Raw genomic sequence first — 21,340 nt, 5'->3', positions numbered from 1 at the left:
CTGTATACAATTATTGTGAATTATTTCCTTTTTATATCCATTTATTATCTCCCTTGTTCTGCAACTCAATAGAATTATAGGAGTGTGGAATAAATAAAAATAAAAATGCATGTACAAGTGCGGTTCTTCATCCGAGACTATTCATTACAATTTGAGATATAGCACAATAGAATACAAACATATATTGGAATATGACTTGGTTAGAGTTCTCTCCAGCTTCCTTTCGAAGGACTTTTGGCTCTTAACAAAGCTCCACGTATTCATTCTCGAGTTTAAATTTGAATTTGCCTAATTATTAATATAATATTCTTAATTTGTTTCTCTCCTTTCTCCTCTCCTTATAATTTTGCGCGACAAAATATATGTTGAACCAATATAGTTGGAAAATTTTTGCCTCTTTTTCTTTTTGTTTGTTTAAAATACCGTTTAAATGTTTTTTTCTTTTTTGTTTGATACTGCATTCGTGAAAATCTTTTTTTGTCATATAAAACTTATTTCATAGAGTTAAATTTGTTATTTTGAGTACTTTTCATTATTACAAATACAAACTACAAGGAAAAAAAAATCAAAATTATCTAGAAATTACAGAGCATTTCTCAAAGAAGAAGAAAAAATACATCATTTCTCGACAGATTCTTCTCTTTTTTTGCCTCTTCATCACTAATAGACACCATTCAATACAAACTGGTACGCGCTAAGTGTGTAAAATGAGTTTACTAATTTTATTGTATAGAGAAAGTATAAACGGGGAAACACAATAGAATTTAAGGTAAATTTGTCGTAGAGAATAGTTTCTTCTCCCGTGAGGAATCATTACATGTATAAGAAACATCCCTGACTGTTTTTTTTTCTTTCTTTTTCTTCTGTGACATCAGGAAAGATGTGACTCCCAAGTTTTAGGGGAGGAAAGTATTTCTCTCTTCTCTCTCTCTCTCTCTTTCTCCCTCTCGTGATAAAATGATAATTGATTGGGAGGAATAACTTATGCCTCACTCTCACCCGGATTGATGTTGGCCTCTGCAATTGGTACGATGAGGTTCTCCTTGGACATGAGATTGTATTTTGTGACAAAGAGTGTGAAACGGTGACACAAGAACGTCTCAATCTCAAACTCATCGAATATTCTTCGGTGGTGAAAATAAGCGTGAGAGAAAATACGATAGACTCTACGACAAACTGATCCCAACTTTGCCACAGAAGATTCCTTTATAGACACCCTGGAAGATGAATGAAGTGAATCCAGTGTCAATCAGTGGAATTATCATGAGATTGTTGGGGAGAATTCTCACCTGCTAGGAAAGTATTTGTTGCTGTTGAGAAGACAAGCGGCACCGTCAAGAGTGTGGCGCGTATAGTCGATGGCCGGGCACTCTTTGGGCGTTTTGTGGGCAGCACAGAGAAAGATCCACTGCTCCGTGGCGATCATTTGGTTGCAAGTGTCCGGAAAGCACTGAGTCTGCAGTCGCACCGCCAGTCCATTCAGTTCCATGCAGAATTGCCTGCAAAAGCAAACGCACGCCCGTCAGTCTTCAGCTACCCACCGTGAATGCCCGTCCGGAGGCCAGAGACTCACCGCAGATGCTCGTACTTCCACACTCCCTCGTCCTGCGCCTCGGGCATCTTCAGTATCAGATCGATATCCGATGGGTCATTCTTGATCATCTGCTGAATGTATTGCTGCACCGCGAGGGTGTCCATCTCTTCGAAGGACTCATCAGGCCAACTGCAGAAGTCCTGCAAATGGGAAAATTTTCCATCAATGCCCCGAAGCGATTTCATTGGTTGACAGGTGTGATTTCACTATCGATTTTCATGCGTTACGCAATACATTTGCGTGTTATTTCAGCGCCAATGCTTTCGTTGGCTATCAGGGAGGATTTTCCAGATGATTTTGTCATGATAAACTCACTTTTGCTTTGGTTCCTGGCCTATTTCTACGAAGCACCATTCCTCCGTCGGCCATCTTCATGATTTCAGAATGTCACTACTGACTACGTTTTCCACCGCATAATACATGGCAGCGCTGCGAGCGTGATATTAATGCCCACACTTTCGGTGCTGTTGCTAAAGTGTCTTCGCTAAGGTGGGCGTTTATGTTTGAAAAGAGCTTCTAATAACAGCTGATAATATATCTCAAATTAAGATGATTTGGATTGTCAAATGAATCTATAAGAACCATTGAATTGGATGTGGGAATAGTTTTATATTTATAATTCACGGAGAATGAAGGATTCTGCTGTAAAATAAAGGCACAATATCATGATTATTTGCCTTTATGCAATTGCCGCAATTGCCAAATAGTGGCGAAAAATAGCAAGAGCGACAAGGAAATCTACTTCTCCTCCTCTCTTGTCAGCATCTCACTCGTCGAGTCCTCGCCTGAAGCGCTGACAAGAGATAGAAAATCCCTCAAGAGTGCTGTCGTGATGTTTGATGACCTCATTGGCGGAGTGGAGAGACTCGCGAGTCCTTTTCATGAAGACGGGCGTCATTTATGTGCTTATTGCTCACGATTTCGCTGTAAATGGATGCTGGCGCCATAAGATGATGACAATTTTGCGGCTAATTAATTTGTTTAATTAGAGATACGTCACTGAATTTGTTGATATGCCGTAAGCTCCACTTTCCGGCTGCGACCGCATGATTCGTCGCCGCCGAGAACACTAATTTGGGGGTTGTTTTGTGGTTGAAAGTTATGTGTTTCTCTCAACCTTAATGCCTCCACATCGTTCTACATCTCTCGTCTCGCCTTCGCCTCGTGTTTATTCCAGCAGCGCGCGACACATCGTCTTTGTCGACCGTAATCATCTTTAACTTTTCATCACATTTTTTTTCTCTCTCTCCCTTCTCCGTCAACGAGCAATTTTGTGGGATAATTAGGGAAAATATTCAAGGATTATCATATTTTTGTCCAATATAAATATGCAGGGAGGAGCTTTTAAGCTCTACTCGCGTGTCTAATATACTGTCATTTCTTCTCCTTTTCTTTTCTTAAGTTGGAAGCATTAGACGTGAAGCGAAATTTTCTTCGCCAACTCTCACGAAGTGCATAAATAAACGATTTTGGCTGAAAATGTGGCGGTGGATAAAAAAAATATTCTCGCCGAAAGGAAGGAATCCTCTTATATTTAGCAGACGATTTCGCGGCGTGGGAATGTTTTTATTTCATACGCCATTCCACTTGATTTTCCTCGAGCCACCCTGTTTCGCCCCGTTTTCCGCACATGTTCCATTATGTCACGGCGTCGCGGAGTTGAAGAATGAGAGAGTGTGAGATTAGAAAATTGCTTCTTTAATTGAAGACGAGAAGGAAGTGTGGAGTGAGTGCGAGTGAGCTCAGGTGAGGACGGAGAAATTTCACCGTAAGGATGTTTGTACTCTCGCTCCCATGTCTTGTCATTATTTCGTGTCCACGGGCACTCGCAGTTGTTCCAACAGCTCCACTGTTGGCAGCAACAGGAGCTCTCAAGACGCCGGGAGAGAGTGAGAGCAGAACGAGATTGGTTGACTCTTTGGGGGCTGATCAGTAGCTAACATGTGCAGAAAGAGCAAGAGAATATTTTAAGAAAATATCCTGCAGCAAATTACCTTGCAAAATTCTCAATTTTGCATAATTTTCTCCATTCCGTAAAGAAAACTTACACAGAACTTTATACTAATTAAGTTGTGTTGCTCATATTTGCTGGTTGCAAAAGCGCTTCTTACCCTCAAGCGCCCCACTGATCAACCCCTGGGAGGCCACTTCATGGGGGGAGGGAGAGAGGGAATCCGCGGCAGGTGGACTTGAGGGTTTGCGGAGTCCTGGCATGGCGGGAGACGCGGTGAAGAGTTGGGAATTGCACACTGCGAGGATCACAACAGGAGAGTGCGTCGGCGCAGCAACTTCTCTCCTGACCTCCACACATCCTCACACCCGAGCGCCTCTTGGGCGCTCTCGGGGCTCCGCGGCCGCGGCGGGCCTGAGGTGTCTCCGCGGCGCCGTCTCCAGTTCTCGGGCATCAGTTGATTTTCCGCAGTTCACCCGTTGAGACGTGTTTTTGCACACCAGCGCGCGCTCAAGTTTGAACAGGGACATCCGTAGAGACTTTATATACTTTTGCTTGCCTTCCTTTGTGTTCCGTTCCAAATTGCATATGCACATCGAGCTGTCGTGATTTGCGGTTGAGGGGCATTTTGCACAGTGTTCGCGGTCGGGATTTTTGCGCCCAGTTGTCGATGTTGGCGACAGACTTTTCGCGGGCGAACAGGTAGATTTGTAGCCAGAGAGCGAGAGAGAGAGAGAAAAAAAAAATTCCTCGGCATCTCAATTGTCCGCAATACACACACGGTGCAACAGTTGCCAGAAAAGTGAGTAGGTGAACGAGTTCGAGAGACTCTCGCGCGATTCCATTCATCATGATCGTGGGCTGATCGAGACAATCAGTCGAGAGTGTCTTGAGGAGTGCGTGTATTTGTTTATCGTGATCCGCCGTGCAAAAATCTCTGTGTGTCTTTAATGTGAAGCTGCGAAGGCAAGAGGAATCCAAACAACATCGCATCGCTTGCGAAATCGCACCACTAAATGCCCACCATCTGATCCGCTGATTGCGCCAAAGTGGCCCCAAAAAGCCCATAATTGAATGGTGAGTGAAAAACTGTCCACTCTCTGAAGTGCTAATCAATGTCCTCAGCGCGTCAAATCCATCGGAAATCCACGTCCTTCTCACACCCACAATCAGGCAAAAAGGGAAAGATAAGAGGAATTTATTGCTCTGTGAGATTGATTTGCCTCCGCCAAAGTTTAATTTCCTCAATTTACTTGCCTGAGACGCTCTCACCATCGCGGCGAAGAAGAAAATGAAAAATTTTAATGAATCTTTCATGGAGCTTCTTTCCTTCCTTGTAATTCCATCTCTAATCTCGCACTCCTCAGTCCATTCTCCAGCACTGGGATACTTTGGTATGAATCGCGGGCAAATGAGTGGCAGTGAGATAAACAAATAAAAGAAAAATGAATCTCAGAGTGATCTTCTTACGGCATTTGCATATGCTGGACCAAAATCTAATTCCAATATGCACGCCGTGAGTGATTTCAATTGGACTTTGCGTGGCAATTTTGTGCAGATTCAGCCAACCGCAGAGTTTGGCAAACCATGGAATTGTATATAGTTTGCTCCTGTTTCTATACACTCCCGCTGTTGTGCGCGAAATTGATTTGCCGCCGTAATGAAAATGATGAATACGTGAGTGCGTTTGCATTAAATAAAATATGCCAATACGAGTTTTGATCACCTTTCGTCCACCTGCCCACCCACTTTTTTCACAACCGCTGCAAATGATTGTTTGACCACAGAGTTGCGAAACAGCGGGATAAATCACACAGGAAAAAGCCAGGGGTGTATTTTCAAAGTCCAGGCAAATTAGAAAACTTTTTTTGATGTAGAAGAGGATATTAAATGCCATATAAGTATTCGTGAAAGCGGTTGAAAATAGCGCAATTCGTTTAAATATAGTGCATCATTGAGCAAAATAGAAGAGTACATTAGACTCCAAACAATTCAGTTCATTCCGAAAATAGTTGATTGGAAATGGAGTGAATTCCTGGAAAGCACATTGATTTGTAGATTGTAATCAATGGTTGATTGTTTTGAAAATCCAGATAGTCATTCACAGTCGGAACTCTTATCTAATTGACCTTTATGGGTTCTGGGAAACTGAATTTCTGCATACGACAGAGGTTTTTATTGTTTGTTTTGTTGCCTTGTTTCTAAAAAGATCAGTTTTCACCCTTACAAAATTAACTAACTCTTGTGAGTCTTTCCGAAGGATTTTTGTCGTGTGCAGATAAAATTGCAGCACACGAAACTTAATTTGATTTTGTTAATATAAATCTCTTCGTATTTCCTAAAGTATTTTGAATATTACATCATAAAATGCACGAGATTTACACACCCTTTATCGTGTTTGCATCATGTTTAATGTATAACCGTAAGTAAATTATTGATCCTGAGCAATGACATTTTGTACGATGTGAAATTTGTATGTATAAAGTATTTAATCCCTGCACTTTATCTACATAGCGAATGGAGACTCTGCAATGGGGATACATTATATTGGGTATAGCGAGTGTGACGTTACAGTCTAAACGCGTGATTATAATGTGCTAGCACTCACATGCTTCTATAAATTGAGGTGGAGTCCACGGGGAAATTCGCCAAAGTGGATTTAATTCCCCCTCTAGGTGTTAATATGGTGGAAACCTGTGGCGCAGCGTCTTAAAAGCTTTCAATCCTTGCGTGACTAATTCACTTGCTTTTAAGCCTAATCTATCATCTATGCAAATTGAAGCTCTGGATAGCCCAAAAGCCACGTCCGGTGGGCGAATTTACGCACACACGACAGCGTCTCCACGCCAAACGGTGTCCACTTTGCTGTTTGCAGCCCAAACAATGGAGTGGCGTTTGAAATATTAATTTGCACACAACTCCGCAGAGCGAAATGATGTGCAGGAGGGTGAACATGTTCTGTGGAATTGCAGGCACTGCCTCGAATGGCGACATGGTGACGTTTGAAGGAAAGGTCGGCCTCTTTCTCACCTTGACCACTCTCTCCCGCGCGCCCAAGACTCCTCCGCACAGTTTCATTGACTTTGTGACACATTCTGCTGCGGACCTTGCTTAATATTGCATACCGTTTCGCTTCAAAATTGATTTCTGCCGCCTCTTGAGCATGCAATCATGGAGATTTATTGAAAAATGTTGACCATTTTGCTATGGAGAAGAGCATAATAATGGCCATCAAAGTGATTATAAATATCTGTTTAATAGTATTTTTTTCCAGAGCTGTTATCGCATTCTCGGAAAATTGAATGTGATGGTATTTTGTAATATCCAGCATGATGTTAAGAATCTTCTCCTTGGAGTAAATCCAGGGTCTTTGCGAACGCCCACTCGTTCGTTTGAGAGCTAAAGGATCATCAAGTGGGGAAAATGCACATGCAGAGTAATTACTGTTGAAAATCATCTCTCTCTCTGTCCTTGAATATTTTATTGATAATCTCATGATAAACGCATAAGTGCTTACATCATGTGCATTTTTAATTTGACATATGAAATTTAGGAATTCATAAACTTCCCTCAAAAATGCCCGTTGGCCTGTTTAAAGTGCAAATAGCTAATTTCCGCTTTCAGAGCATTTCGATAAAAACTTTGACTGCAGAAAAATATGGGTCACCAAATCCCTAAAAGCTTAAAAGTGAATCAAATTTAATTCAGTTACTCAATGTCCCGCATTTCATTATGCTTGCTCACGGATTTGTTGACGAGAAAATGTTATTACAAATGACATTTCAATGCATGCACACATATATCGAATGCACTCGTGCTTTAATACATAACATCAGAGAAATCAATCACTTGACCAGACTCAGAGAGTGAATAAGTTGGAAATGTACTTTCACGGCAGCAGGAGCTATGAATTATCTTGATAGCGATAAAAGGTTTTTCTTGCTCATCGATTTCCAAGAAAAGCATAAATGCATCATGTTTTCATGTAAATTCCTCTAAAGATTCCTACAACGGGTGGATTTCTTAATAAGTTTTCGATTTTTCTGCTCTCTCCGCTTTGATCCTGTGTGAGAAACTATTTCCCATTTTTCAATATGAAAGCAATTAACGCCCTTGTTGCCATACTGTGCGCTTTTCAAGCTATATATGTAGCTTTCTGAAGGATAGACGAATGCTGAGTTGAAAACAGTAATACGTGTGAACGAAATTAAGCGAATTGAGAGCAGAAACTTGGGATGTGTTTCGCCTTTTTCATCCTCTCTAACTTTTATATATATTTTCCCTCCAGCTCAACTATTTTAGCCTTTTCGATTTTATACAATAGTCTTTCAGCTATAAATAGTTATTCATTTCATGTAAGTTATTCATTGAGCTGCAGAGAAAAAGCTTTTGGAGATTACTGAAAGTTTGACCTTTTGTGAAGCACATATTGTTTGTTTTAGCAGAAACCACAAATCCTAGGCACTTCATGAATAAAATAATGCATCAGCAGAAATCAATGCGATGCTTTTAAACTGTACAAAATAAAATGAAAGAGATGAAATTGTAGAAAAGGTCAATGTCTAGCGAATGTACCGGAAAATTAAGAGTTTTATTTGACTTTTGCACCTTCCTGCAAGCAATTACGTAATGAATGAGTTGAATGATTACTGTTGACAGAAGTAACATCACTCTTCTTCCACGTCTTTGCACCATTAGAGCGTTAATATCATGCTTTTATGCACATGTGTGTATATAAATGTACATCCAGAAGGAGTCAATGGGAATTCTTGAAGTACATCATTAAAATTGCACCTCAGATATGGAAGTTATAGTAATTATACTTATTAGAAGTTTGTCGTCTGATATTTTATGAGATTTTCCACTGACAGTCATCCAGTGAGAGAATCTTCCAAGAGCATTTAAGTTTATTTTATCACTGGCAAAGAGGCGCCGGTTCTAACTGTCGTGAGAAAGGATGAAAGTTTCAATCTGCATTCACTCTTCAAACACGCTCTTTTGGGGGAACGTCAAGTGCAGAAGATCAGCTTGATCTTTATCAGAAAGTTGCTATAGTTTTCAAACAAGTCAAGTCTCGTGGACTTGAGAGTTTACTTATTGAATGAGATGAATCGATAAATCACGTGCTGAGAAATCGATATGGTATCAGTGTGCAAAAAAAAAACACCCAAAATATATGTGTATATTGTGTGGGGAAATGTAAAAAAAGAAGCATTAAAGCCTTTAAGCACTTTTTCATGACACTTCTCACCCACTTTTCTCCGACACCAAAGTACACGGCATATTTATTTTATGCGCGCGAATTTTCCAATTCCGACTGGATGTAAATATAGAATTGCAGGGTCTTGTGCAAAATATGCGTACATAGTGGGAAAGCTGACTTGGGTGTATATAATGTGAAATAAAGGAAGAGTGAATATTTTCTTTGTGCGAATTTATTTTGCAATGTTACATATTTTATATGTGTTTCCTCTTAGAGAGGTTCCGCGGGGAATAAGACAGGCAAAAGGGCGGAAGAAGCTGCGAAGAAAGAAACTTTTGTGTTAAAAGAAATTATATTTCCAACTCTTATTTTGCATCTTTTTATCCATTTTTTAGTACCCTTTATGCGGGGTTGATGTTAAGGATAAAATCCGTAGATGTATGAAAATGGATTTGAAAGGAGGAAGAAATTTCTTATTTTTCTTCACTTTTCACTGAGTATAATTCCTTTACGTCTTCGTGTCAAAGGTGGTGGAGAAATTATAGTTCACGCTCTTCCTCTCTTGCTGTCTCTATGGCTGCAAATCCGGGATTCTCGGACGTAATCCAGATTAATCAATATGAGCGCCGCTTATCAATTATGCGACCTTGCCCTCGAGGCCGTGAGTGCATTTCTATCCAACATCCGGTGTCCATTTGCTAATTACGTGTGTATTTATATATGAAGCCTCTTGGGCACAAGCGTGTGACGAATGTCATGAAATATCCACTGCAATATCTTGTAATTGACTCTCTCTCTCTCCGCCACCCATTCGCATCACTCTTCGCTGGAGGAGAGCTCAAATATTTCTGTCATCAAGATTATGTCTTATATTAAATGTACGGTTAATACAAGCAGTAATGACAGGAAGTAAAATGTCTCATTCATGCGGTGTTGTAGACATTATTGAAGGCAAATGAAAGTACCTATTCTAAAGTGTGTCTTCTTCCTCCGTCGAGATTTCTCTGTCATTTTACACACACACATAGCAGAACTTCTCCGTTATTTCCGTCTATCCGCCCATTCCCTTTTCATTATCAGTTTCATAATATTCCTCGCGGGCGAATTCGCTGAAACAGGTAGATCTTTAATTAAAACTTATTCATTTGCATAAATAAATTATTAGATTCATTAATGTTTCTTGTCTTGTCTTAATGCATTTGGTCTCAGAATGTCGATTTATGCCTTAATTGTATGAGAATTAGTATCATTTTAATTTTGAGAATAATAATTTTCAAGGCGGAGAATTGAAATTATTTTATTCTCTCTCTATACATTAATTTCTGGCTCACCCAAAAACCACTGAAGAAAGCAAGTTTGCTCTCGAGTTGTCTGCTTTTAGGGTTTATGTTTGTACACAAAACCGACAACATGAGTAAGAAAAGCACAAAAGCATCAGACATGCAGATAAATAATTCGTACTTTTTCGAGCTGTTGACGTCAGTCTAATAAGGAAATAATGTAACATACAGCTTGTCTGTATGTATCTTTCGGGGTTTATATGCACATAGACTTCAAGGTAGACCAAGTCAAGCACTTTGGCTATGAGTCAGCATTAAGAGTGGATGCTGAGTGAGAGTCTTGGTGCGTCAAAGGGGCGCGTCGATGATTTTAAGATTACTCTTGTGTGCGTGGAAAGACTGGGCGAAATTGATGAGATGCAAAAGATCCTCCTCAATAATGCCATTGTTTGCAATTGAGTCAACTTGAGATATTCGCCCAGTCATCCACTGTTAGCACATGAAGGGGTTGGTGAATTGACAACTTTATAGTGTTTCCAGAAGGATTATGATCACTGAAAATGGTCTTCCACTTCATAAATTTAGTATGGCATTCCTTTTAGTCACAAACTTCCCATTGTTGGCTGATGGTTACACATTTAATCGGAAGACCGAAATAATACACACAGAGAATATTTCCAAAAACACTTACACAACATGGGAAAATAATTAATCACTGACCATTGTATGGATTTTGCGTCTGAAAATTAGATATTCGGTCGGGATGGTGAGTGCCATTAAAGAAACCACCTGACTACAAAAGCCCCAGTGGATAACAATGAGCCTTTATTTTCCCCAATATAAGCACAGAAGCACCAGTACATGCGCAAAAATTCCTTAGTCAGACAAATGAAGACCCCCCGAAACCTCAAACTTTAAATTGATGGAAGAAAATTTAGCATGAAACTTGTACACAACAATCAGTCAGGAAGTTCCCGCCAGGCTTTCGTTGTCTTGAAAGATTGTCTATCTGATTTTGATTGCCTGCAGAGTCTAAATATTTCAATAAATGTATTAACGTGCCCATTGCTTATTCATACTATATACATTCTTACATATGTTTTATATATTTTGAAGTTTGCTATTTCGGGTACACCAAAGTAAATTGAAGTTTAGACTCTTGGTGTGATAGAAGGAGCATGAATTCTTTACGAAGGGTTCTCGTAATTTTGTTACAAGCCCTTGTTGAAGTGTTTAAAACTTCCAATATTTGTACATATCACGAATATATGCCAAACGCGAATACATTATGTATGTGCAGAGATAGGATGAGCGAATGAAACCTCATTTGATTATTTTTATCAATTGCCCCTCAATTTGGAATAAATTAATTTAGAGGGAGCGAAAAACAAACTGACCGAGAGTTGAGTATCATCAGTCTTTTTTTCTCTCCTCTGCACATAAACTGGAAATTGTCGTGACTACGGAAAATGCACAACATTTAATTTAGCTGCAATAAACGCGAAATTGAAAATATACAGTAATTTGTGGAGTTTTTTTTCGACAGATCATTCGTGCTTTTTATGCGATGTCATACTAAAAAGCAAATGTGAGCATAAGAGATTTGCAGGATGCTTAAAATTGTGGTTTTTACAACTTTATAAAAGACAGTAGTAAACCTATACTTGCTCCGTGTTGTTGTGCGACATGAAGAGAGTTAAAACAATCAGGAGTTTTTCCGCATTTCTTCTTTCTTTGTAAATTTGAAAATTTGCGTGTCACATTACGACTTTGGAGTCCTATGAGCCATAAAGAGTCTCATTGAGATTTTACTGGGGAACCCTCGGCTGTTGACGATGGGGATGGTCACATTTTATCAAAATGAGCAAATCGTATTCAGGGGATATTTTTAGACTGAAATCTCTTGTCATCAAACGGGAATACCTATTAAATTGTTTGGGTTTTGTACCTCTCGTTTTTCAGCCGATTATTAAAATTGAGAGGGATGTAAACAGTTGTAACGGGGCGGGTCTTACTGGGCATAATTGCAATCTCCCACGTCATTTGCCTCCTTGTAATTCCATCTGAGTGCCTCTTCAGCATCTCTACATCGACAACTTCGAGACGAATTCCTTTCCACCCACTTGATGTTTCTGTGACGCCAGAAGAGGATGCTAAAATAGGCATTGAATCACCCTCGTACTCTCCGATCACCTCTATTTTCCAACACTCAATTCAGTGGAATTCCAATATATTTCCGAGTTCACAAATGTACATCATAGAAATTATATTTTTCGTGGGAGATCATTAGTGGCAAAAATATGTATGGATTTATGACTGATTTGTCGCTAGGAGAAACAGAAGTTCACATCATGAAGGAGTTTCTCTGAATAGAAAAGAAAAGGAGGAAAATTACCAGGAAAATCACTTATAATTCTTTAGCCAAGTAGCATTATTGCATAAACAACACACTTTTGTGAAACTGCGATTCCAATTAAGCTCACGTGACATTTCTAATGACTTTTCATTAAACTTTAATCAACTATTGATGAGTTTTTATTTTAATAACTGTATATTTCTCTCTCCTTATTGTCTCACAGTGAAAATCCTGCCGGGAGAGAGAGAGAGAGTGGCTCTGCAGACTTTGCAGTATTCACAAGGGAAACTCTTCTGCAATGGCAACTGAGTGGATTACGGCGATAGACAAAAGGTAAGATATTTTCTTCACGTACAAGTCAATACATGTGTAATATATAAGATAATATGTAATATAACAATTTGTTATGGATCGAAGATTTGTTGTGGGGTGAAATTGTTCGAGACATTCCGATAGATCGGTTTTATGTAGAGTTTTGCTGGAACTTTTCGCATGACGTTCTCTGTGCAGCGTAACTTGTGGCTTCCACCAAATGAATTGAATTCTCCCGCTTCCAGATGCAGACATTCTATACTTGGTGATAAAACTCATTTTGTGCACTCTGTGAAGAGTGCAGTGAATTTGGGGGTATAAGTGTATTTTGCCGCGAATCGTGTGTGTCAGAATGAAATCAGTGGGAATTGCAATTGCAAGAAGTGTCCCGTCCCACAATTGAGTGGCAGACACGGAAGTGGGTGGAGTCTTGAGGCAGATGATGTTCCTCGGCGCTGCCATTGATATGGATAAGCTCCTTTTGTATATGAATGTGATGTACATTGAATGAGGCGAATTGGGTGAGATCCGGTGGGTGGAGATAAATTCTCGTTTAATTTTCTCTCAAGTCCCCCTTTTTGGAGAAGCTTACTAAGGGGAAAACTAGAAAGAAGGGCGCAGACAACCCAGTCCAAGTCGATTTACCCCAAATCACTTGAAATGCCATTCGAGAGGTTGAAAAGCTTTCTCAGGAATGCTGTGAAAGAGCATATATATTATACTTGCAATGGCAGGAAATCCTAGACAGACAAACAAACATATACATATGGCAAATTGATTTGTTTCAAATTCAAGTCCTGGACTTTCCAGAATATATTCACTCATATTTCAAACATTGTGGAATATATTATCATACATTGCATGATAAATCATTATTAGAATTGTAACTTTTGTTGTGTCAAATAATGTGTTTGAGTCAAAACATTTACATAAAATGCACAAAAGCAAATACATAAAGCTTAGTAATGCAATTGTAGACACAGAAAGAAGATTAAAATGTATTATCGCAGTGATTCTCAACACGTCTCGTTCATTGGAAATCTTCTCATATTTTCTGATTCAAATGAATCCCTTTTAGCAGTATTGCTCATTCACATTTAGGTGAAAATTTTATTGCCTTTCTAACCTAAAGGTCTGTATTTATGACCACAACTTTTGGTATATAATAGTTCGACTGAAAACTCTGGAGGATATTCGAGAACCTTTTTCCTTCAGCAGCACAGCGTTATACTCTTCTTATCTGAAAGTTTGTTTTAATAGCCATTAGAGGAAAAGTTTAGGCAGAAGCGCCGAACTGCTCCATGAATCAACTAAAAGTTACAAATTTCACTGCGATATTCTCGAAAAGCTAGAAGCAATACTGTGTGCTGTGAGTGCTTTTCTTTAAAAACCAATTGGCTCCGTAATGCACAACAGTGAACTTTGCACAGGACCTTTTATACGGACTCGAGCATTCAATTCTATCTCAATTGAAAATCACATAATATCGAACGGAGCAGTAAAATTTTATGTGATTGCTCTGAAAGTGGGGAGCAAGCATTAAGATATAGTTTCTATTCCGCTCAGCATTTCGGCATAAGCTTAAACAGTTAAATAACCTTTGCCACCATTATCATCTCGATTTACCCCTGTCGTGTATGATAAGCGAATGGAACTTGAATTGATATTTTGTACCTCTGATACAAATTTAGTGTGGCGCATTGGGAGAAAGGCGGCAAAGAGTGCCTGATGGGATTTCCCTTCGCATCAACGCTATTCTCAATGGATGAGCAGGAAAACGACGAGATTCTACATTACCGCCGTACGTGCTTCTCATTCACTCAATGCGTGCTCCTGGCGTGTAAAGTGGATGACGTGACTCCGGCGACGAAGGGCCGTTTAGGAATTCATCCTCTTGGTGGCACGGAAGAGCTCAGCATAAGACAATGTTTTGTGTCTCCGCCTTCTGTCTATGATTTCATGCATACCCATATAATGCGAGCAGAATTTTTATATACTGCATATTTATGATCACCTGCTGTCTTTGCACCATTTCAAGCTTCTTTCCTATCCTCCTTCGCAGTGACGAGGAGAAAGTGAAAACGAAATGGGGTTGAAACCGGAGCAAAAAAATCCAATTCATTCCCATTTTGGCTTATCTTGTGCCTCAGAAAGTGTGAGATATAAGGTTTCGTCTCAAATGAAAAATGATACATCAGAAAAAGTTCTTGCCATTTTAAAGCAATTCATTTTATCTATACTTGAGCACATACACATGTATGTATAGCAGAAGATGTCAGATGGTGACATCTCCGTCAGTTCAAAGGATCGCTTTTCCTTACACACATTTCTCTACTGATAGAAATAATTGAGTTTTTGAATTTGTAAAATCTGATAAATTTGAAGTAATTCCACAAAGTTGATTGAATAAATGTTTGTCCAAATATTCTTTGCTTCGTGAGAGTCAAAAGAAATTTATTTACTTCTTCCTTAGAGAAGTTTTAATTTCACTGGCATTTTTCTCAGTGTTCTTGCTGCTGTATTTACGGAGGACATAATGTACATATATTATGTTTTTTCTTCCCCAATACAGTTTTAGAAGGAAAAACAAGTGGAATTTGAGAAGCAGAGAGTCAAAAGCTCATTCGTATAGAGAAGCATTCGGAGCGTAAAAGAAAACAGATATCGCAAGTAGTACGAATTTAGTGGAGTCGAGTGACATGTGAAAAGACCAAAGAGGAAATAATGTTGAATTTTCATCACGCTCAGCCCATTCTTGAGTGGGGGTGACACGTTTTCCGTTGGGTGGAAAAATCACTCCACAATTGGTGACTGTGGATATTGATACTCTATTGAGAGCTCGTTTCTCCCTGAGAATCAATAAATCCACCATCAGGTGGAGTGTTTCTGATTGTAATTTTTATGGGATGCGCTCCATCCCCATGGAAGTTCTCTGGGAGCGACTGGGGGTGGCTTGGAATTAATGGGCCGCCCACAGTATTTAGCGAAATTCAGCCGCGGGATGTATTTTCACCTTTAATTTCTATACCACCTGCCGACGAGTGGCTCCCACTTTCGCACACGAGGGCCGCTTTATGGGAATCGCTCTGGCTGTTGACGGCATCGTCACCGATTTGTGCTTTTGTGAGTGGCAATTAGGCATTAATTTGATTCGATTCACCCATCAGCCCGACGAAGGGGTAATTGTGTGTACGGTTTGGGTGTGAAGAGAAATACTTTCACATGATGAAATTTCTAGTGTTTCAAACCACCCCAATACATTGCCATAATGCCAGGTGGCGGGCAAATATTTACTCCCTGCCGGCTGTCTGGGATGCCATCTTCTCACCATGAGCCATTCTTGGATTCACATTACCCAGGGCGGGCGGGGGTGGCGCTCTCCTTTCACGTCTCGGCGTCGTGGTTCGTGAAATGAATACATGGCTCCTTGGCGGTGGGGGGGGGGGAAGGAAATTTATTATCCTCTCGAGAGTATTTTTGTCACACGACAAATTATGCTCTCGACCAAAGAAGAAACTTCTTCACCCGTGCTTCGTGTCTCATCAGACAATCTCCACTGTCTTTGGCCATTGACGAAAGAAAGGCCACAAAGCGAGGGGAGGAAAATCCAAGTGAAAACTGAGGAGAAAAGCTAAGATTGTTGATCTCGGACAAGAACCTTTCATTTCCCATCTTCCCCATTCATCACCATAAATTTAATGGGATTATCTGAAGACTTTGACATGTCAGTTTATTTCATTATAAGGGCAAAAAGGGGGATATTTCAAGCTCACTGGAGTTTGCTGATGGGTAATCGTGCTTGGGAAAAAGAAACTGTTCAGAGAACTGCCCATTCGCAGTCTGTCAGTAGCTTAAGAGACAATTTGCAAACTGTTTATTTTAGATAATAATAAAGTGTCTTCCATAAATCTCATGTGTACAGTCCAAGAATCGATTTTAATCAATCTTTTAATAAAGAGAATGGTTTGGGAGCCAACAGCAACACGAGCTTCTAGGAGACATAAAAATATTTATTTGTTGGGCAATAAATTATGTGTTCCATGTTGGATTTTATCTTGGCAGGAGGAGACGAGACGAGGATAGCATTAAAGTGGCATTTATTATTTAAACATATGGAGAAGCTGGTATGCGAAAAGCTCTTGCGTTGAAGAAACACTTTTCCACGAACGGAGGACGATTTAATGATTCTGCGGCTCCAGCTTGGCTTTATTCCATTGACTTTCTCAGGGATTCACCTATCTCTCCGGTGTGTGTGTGCATAATTTAGTTGGATGGTATAATTTTCGGGCGATGTTTTACCAGATCACTTCGCCCCCCTTGTCTACGTGCACATAGCATAAAGTGGGGGTACGGCATTGACTCATCCACAGGATACCGTGCCTGCAGAGAAGAATGGCACGAGACAAGGATATATTTGCTGGGATGTAAATAGAATATGGAAAGTCAGTATTAAAGTTAAGTACAATATGTATATACACAAGCCACGTATTAATAAAACCACCCATTTCGCCACATATAGACAAAAGCTCAACCCCAACCGCAGACCGTATGGAGGGCTTCTCATTTATTCACCTGTGTTTTAGTGAAGTAGTGCATGATCAAAGGCATGAAATTGTTACACGGAGAACACTGAATGCCACAGTCATGAGCGATGTTGACGCAATAATCCACCCACTCACTCAATGTTTCGCACAAACACGCATGAAATATTGAGTATATGAATTGCAAAACTTATCCACACCATAATCTTCATAATTAGAAATTACACGGGCTTTGAGATTAATTTATAGATAAGATTGGGATAACATGATTTTGCCTCTGCTTGATCATTTTAATCCGATGCCACAATATCTATATGAATAACACAGAATTTTCCTATGTCATTCCAGTGGAAGAGAATTGAAAAGCGAGGAGGAAATTGCTAATATTGACTTGACATCATGTCAAATTGTCACTTGCACGGCTTTCAGGAGAAAAAAGGCATAAAAGTGCAAATAAATTAATAGTTGTGGCTTTGATTTCATATCATAGTTTCTTCGAAACATCCAATTTTCTTCCTTGGCACATCAACTCTACCACTAATACATCACGTATCTGCATGAATGGCGTTAGAATTGTACCAAATCTCTTGGCCATGCCATTCAGTGCGGCTCTATATGTTTCTAATGGGTTCAATGGAGTCTATCCGAAGGATATCCAAGACTAATGCTATCGTTCTCTCTGACCATATTGAGTGGAGAGAAGAGTCTCTTGGGGTTGGGACTTGGGGAAAGGCAGCATCCTGTGCTAATGTCACCACAAAGGACAAAACACACGTGGGATTTCTCTTTCTCAGACTTCTCTGGATGCTTACATATAGCCGTACTTGGGGTGAAAAGACGAATTGAGGTGGCTTCGGGAAGGGGAATTTCCGAATAAAAGTTTGCACCTTATTGATTACCAAACGTCTCAGTTTTCCTCCAACACAATTCAGTTGGAAATTAAAACTCATCTATATTTTCTTAACACCTCTTTGAATAATAAATTGATGCGATGCTTCTCAACAATGCAATAAGTGTTTTCAACAGTGAGAAATATCTTTGTAAAAATATTTAAGTAGTTTTATTGTTCTGCTAATGGCATAAAAAAAGCAAAACTCATCGCTTGAGAAGTAAAATTTAAGCTTATAATGGAAAAGTTCGTCTTCAACAAGTCTTTATGTATGCATAAAGATGGGATGATAAAAAAGAATTTTCCTCCGCATCAACAATTATGTAAACTTGAATTTTCTGTTTCAGAAAATTGTTGCTCCCAGACTATGAACAAAGCCATGTTGTACTGTCGCTGCAAAAGTGGATATTTGATGAAAGATTGGTAAAGAGAAAATTCCTTCAAATATATGTATACCAACTATATATATTATATGGAGTTATTCACCATTTAAGAGCAAAATAAGAGAAAAGGAATTTTCTATGGGATTTGAGTATAATTTATCAATTTACAAATTATTTTCTGACATTTCACTGACTTTAATTATGTGTGCTGTTGAAAAATAAAAGCGATCTTCATCTGTTCTTCATGGCTTCGTTAATCATGCTACATAAATCATGAAATTACAGATTTTCCACGTCATTAATTTTAAAGCCAACTTGTGGCTTTAAATCAAACAAACTTATCACATATTTACGAAATGGAGAACAATTCCATATTTTTCAAACCATTTATGATATGTGAAATTATTGTTGTGCAATAAAAGAACGATATTCGCAATCATGTGTATATCAGTTGAGATTCAAGTATCAATAAAGCTGTAACATAATTGCTTATATGTACGTATCTGGAAACGTGTTCCTGGAAAATGCTCAATATAAAGCATTTGTATGTAGTTTAGTGGGTTGTTTTGGGAGATATCTCAGATATCAAAGGCCCTAGAATATCACTTTGACTGACTCCAGAGAACTGAATTCAATTATTATCCTGAAATCAATACATGATGTTTTTCCTTACTCCATCATTCACTTGTAAGCCGTCAGGATTTCTTTTTATCTGAGATTGAATCTCACTTCTCCTCGAAAGGTTAGAGTTTAATACTCTACATTCTATGTGGCGTACCTACTCGTATGTTGTGCAGACATTTAAGACGTACATACACGGTGACTTGTGGAAATTTATTGAGCATCACCATCGGTTTGGACGCGCTTCTCTATATAATGTGTGTGTGTGTGTGTGTGTTTTAAGGATCATTGCACGGTCAAAAATGAACTCACACTCAATCTAAAGTTACTTTACCGTGAAAGTTCTTACTCAAATGCATTGGGAAAGTGTCATTTCATGAGAAGTCATCACATCCACCATTTATTCTTGCCCGCAGCTCTCCTTACTCAATAATTTCACAGGCGGTGCGGTGAGTTGAGGGAAAAAAGTTGGTGCACACTTTACTTGTGGGGTGCTTAAAGGCGAGAAAAATATACCTTGAGACGCCAAATGCTTGAAGATTGAAGTACACAGAAGTTGCTAGTGGCATACGTGACTGAGTCGAAATGAAACTTTTGCTCACACACAGTTATATGTACATATGTATAATTTTGACTGCAAGATGAATGTGATGCACAACTTTTCTCCATTCAATGACTTCTTATTTCACCTTCTCTACTCCGCCAATCTCTCAAGAAGCACATCATGGTGTGCAAATCATTTTTGCTGCGGATTGTGGCTTTTTGTAAAGGATATTTTCATTTTGAATATATAATTGATCACTGGCTTGAGGTAGAAATGCTGGAATACTCTCCAGTTCAAGGTGATTTAATGTCTATCGGTTGCTGCATCTCGTCTAAATAACAATTTCTCATGTCCTTCTTGTCAGAGTAGTGAGAGAAATGCTCTCTGTTGATAAGACATATGCAGATCACATTGAATTTCATGATGTGTAAATTCAATTCGACATACCAAAATTGATGGCACATTCATTTGATCGACTGATATCAATTCCATTTTATAGTTTTCCCCAATATTGTCAGCCTCGGTTGACTTCTTTTCTCTAACTTCCCATTCCACGCACAAACATTGGAGAATTTCAGGTTCAGAACACATTTGATGGTGACACATTTGCAAATATATTAAAGTCATAAATTCTATTTAGTTTACTTCCTCTTCTTTACCATTTTGTGGCTTGACGAAATTCTCCAATTTCTTGTGACATTTAACCCTACTCCTTACTTTATACCTTTCCGTATGTAATATGCACAAGTCTCACCAATGTGTGTTCCTCTAGTTCTCTAGAACTTCAATAAATTCATCCCCCAAACCCGTCACTTGTGGACTCTTATCACCCCCAACTCAAACGTTTTTTCCTCACTCACAGGGCGATGATGGCGGGATTGGAGGTGGTGTGAGTTCTCTTCTAAAACTAAAAGTCTCACGTCGAGTACCTGCACTTAACAGAGGACTAACTCTGGGTCACTGAATTCGATTGGAGGTTGATTTGTTTGCTTTGCTGGCTCTTTGAGTTGGGGGAAGAAAATGGAAAAAGGCGATCGGGGGAAGTGATTGGGAGAAACTGGAGGAAATAATTGATAGGAAATTAATTTTAAAAGTATTCTTCCTCCGCTCTGCTCTCGTAGCACTTTATATAGATGCCAAACACTTGAGGCTTCAGCCATTACTCTTTACAACAGATATCCCGTGGCACCACCCATGTACTCTGAATTTATTTCACAAATACCTTTAAAATTATAATTAGGAAATTCCATGTGCTCAGAATTTATTAAAATACAACCTAATTGGAGTATTGCTTCTCCAAATTTGATGTCGGAAACACTTCAGCAACACTACGCCTCTGTTTCTTCGCAATTACAGAAGGATACACAATACAGGAATTTCGAATTATATTATACATTCAGTGTCTTGATTGTATTGTAGCACTATTTATATTTACAATACAGAGTCGTTTATAGCTCCAAATTGACCTCCATAACTGAACGTCCTAAAGCAATTAAGGCAGACAATTCAATTATATATTATACAACTTCTGTTCGTCTCTACATTGTTCTCCGTCATCTTGGGCCAATTGGAAGTCCATTTCCAATGATTCACTGAGCATATCAATCCTTATTTGAGATTGGAATTTTCCATCCTTTCGCATCGAAATTTGTCATAATTTAATTAA

At 39.1% G+C, this 21,340-nt stretch overlaps 2 protein-coding genes across 3 annotated transcripts in view; one reads left to right on the top strand and one right to left on the bottom strand.

Annotated features, from left to right (window-relative positions):
* Positions 1-28: 28 nt before the first annotated feature.
* On the bottom strand, positions 29-2,009 carry LOC132264328 (MOB kinase activator-like 4). Its single transcript, XM_059764482.1, has 4 exons — positions 1,910-2,009; positions 1,574-1,734; positions 1,290-1,499; positions 29-1,217 (listed from the first exon to the last, which is right to left on the bottom strand). The coding sequence occupies exons 1-4, from the start codon at positions 1,967-1,969 to the stop codon at positions 983-985; spliced, it is 666 nt and encodes a 221-aa protein (XP_059620465.1). The 5' UTR covers positions 1,970-2,009; the 3' UTR covers positions 29-982.
* A 2,555-nt stretch (positions 2,010-4,564) lies between these two features.
* LOC132264115 (rap guanine nucleotide exchange factor 4) overlaps positions 4,565-21,340 on the top strand; it is a 60,020-nt gene continuing 43,244 nt past the window's right edge. For both annotated transcript variants that reach the window (XM_059764198.1, XM_059764197.1), the window contains exons 1-2: positions 4,565-4,622; positions 12,608-12,717. In XM_059764198.1, the coding sequence (XP_059620181.1) occupies positions 12,683-12,717 (35 nt within the window). In that variant the 5' untranslated portion in view covers positions 4,565-4,622; positions 12,608-12,682. The remainder of the gene's footprint in view (positions 4,623-12,607; positions 12,718-21,340) is intronic.

This window comes from Phlebotomus argentipes, unplaced genomic scaffold, assembly GCF_947086385.1.
Source record: "Phlebotomus argentipes unplaced genomic scaffold, Phlebotomus argentipes genome assembly contig_32, whole genome shotgun sequence".
Taxonomy (NCBI): domain Eukaryota; kingdom Metazoa; phylum Arthropoda; class Insecta; order Diptera; family Psychodidae; genus Phlebotomus; species Phlebotomus argentipes.
This window is presented reverse-complemented; position numbering and strand designations above follow the sequence as displayed.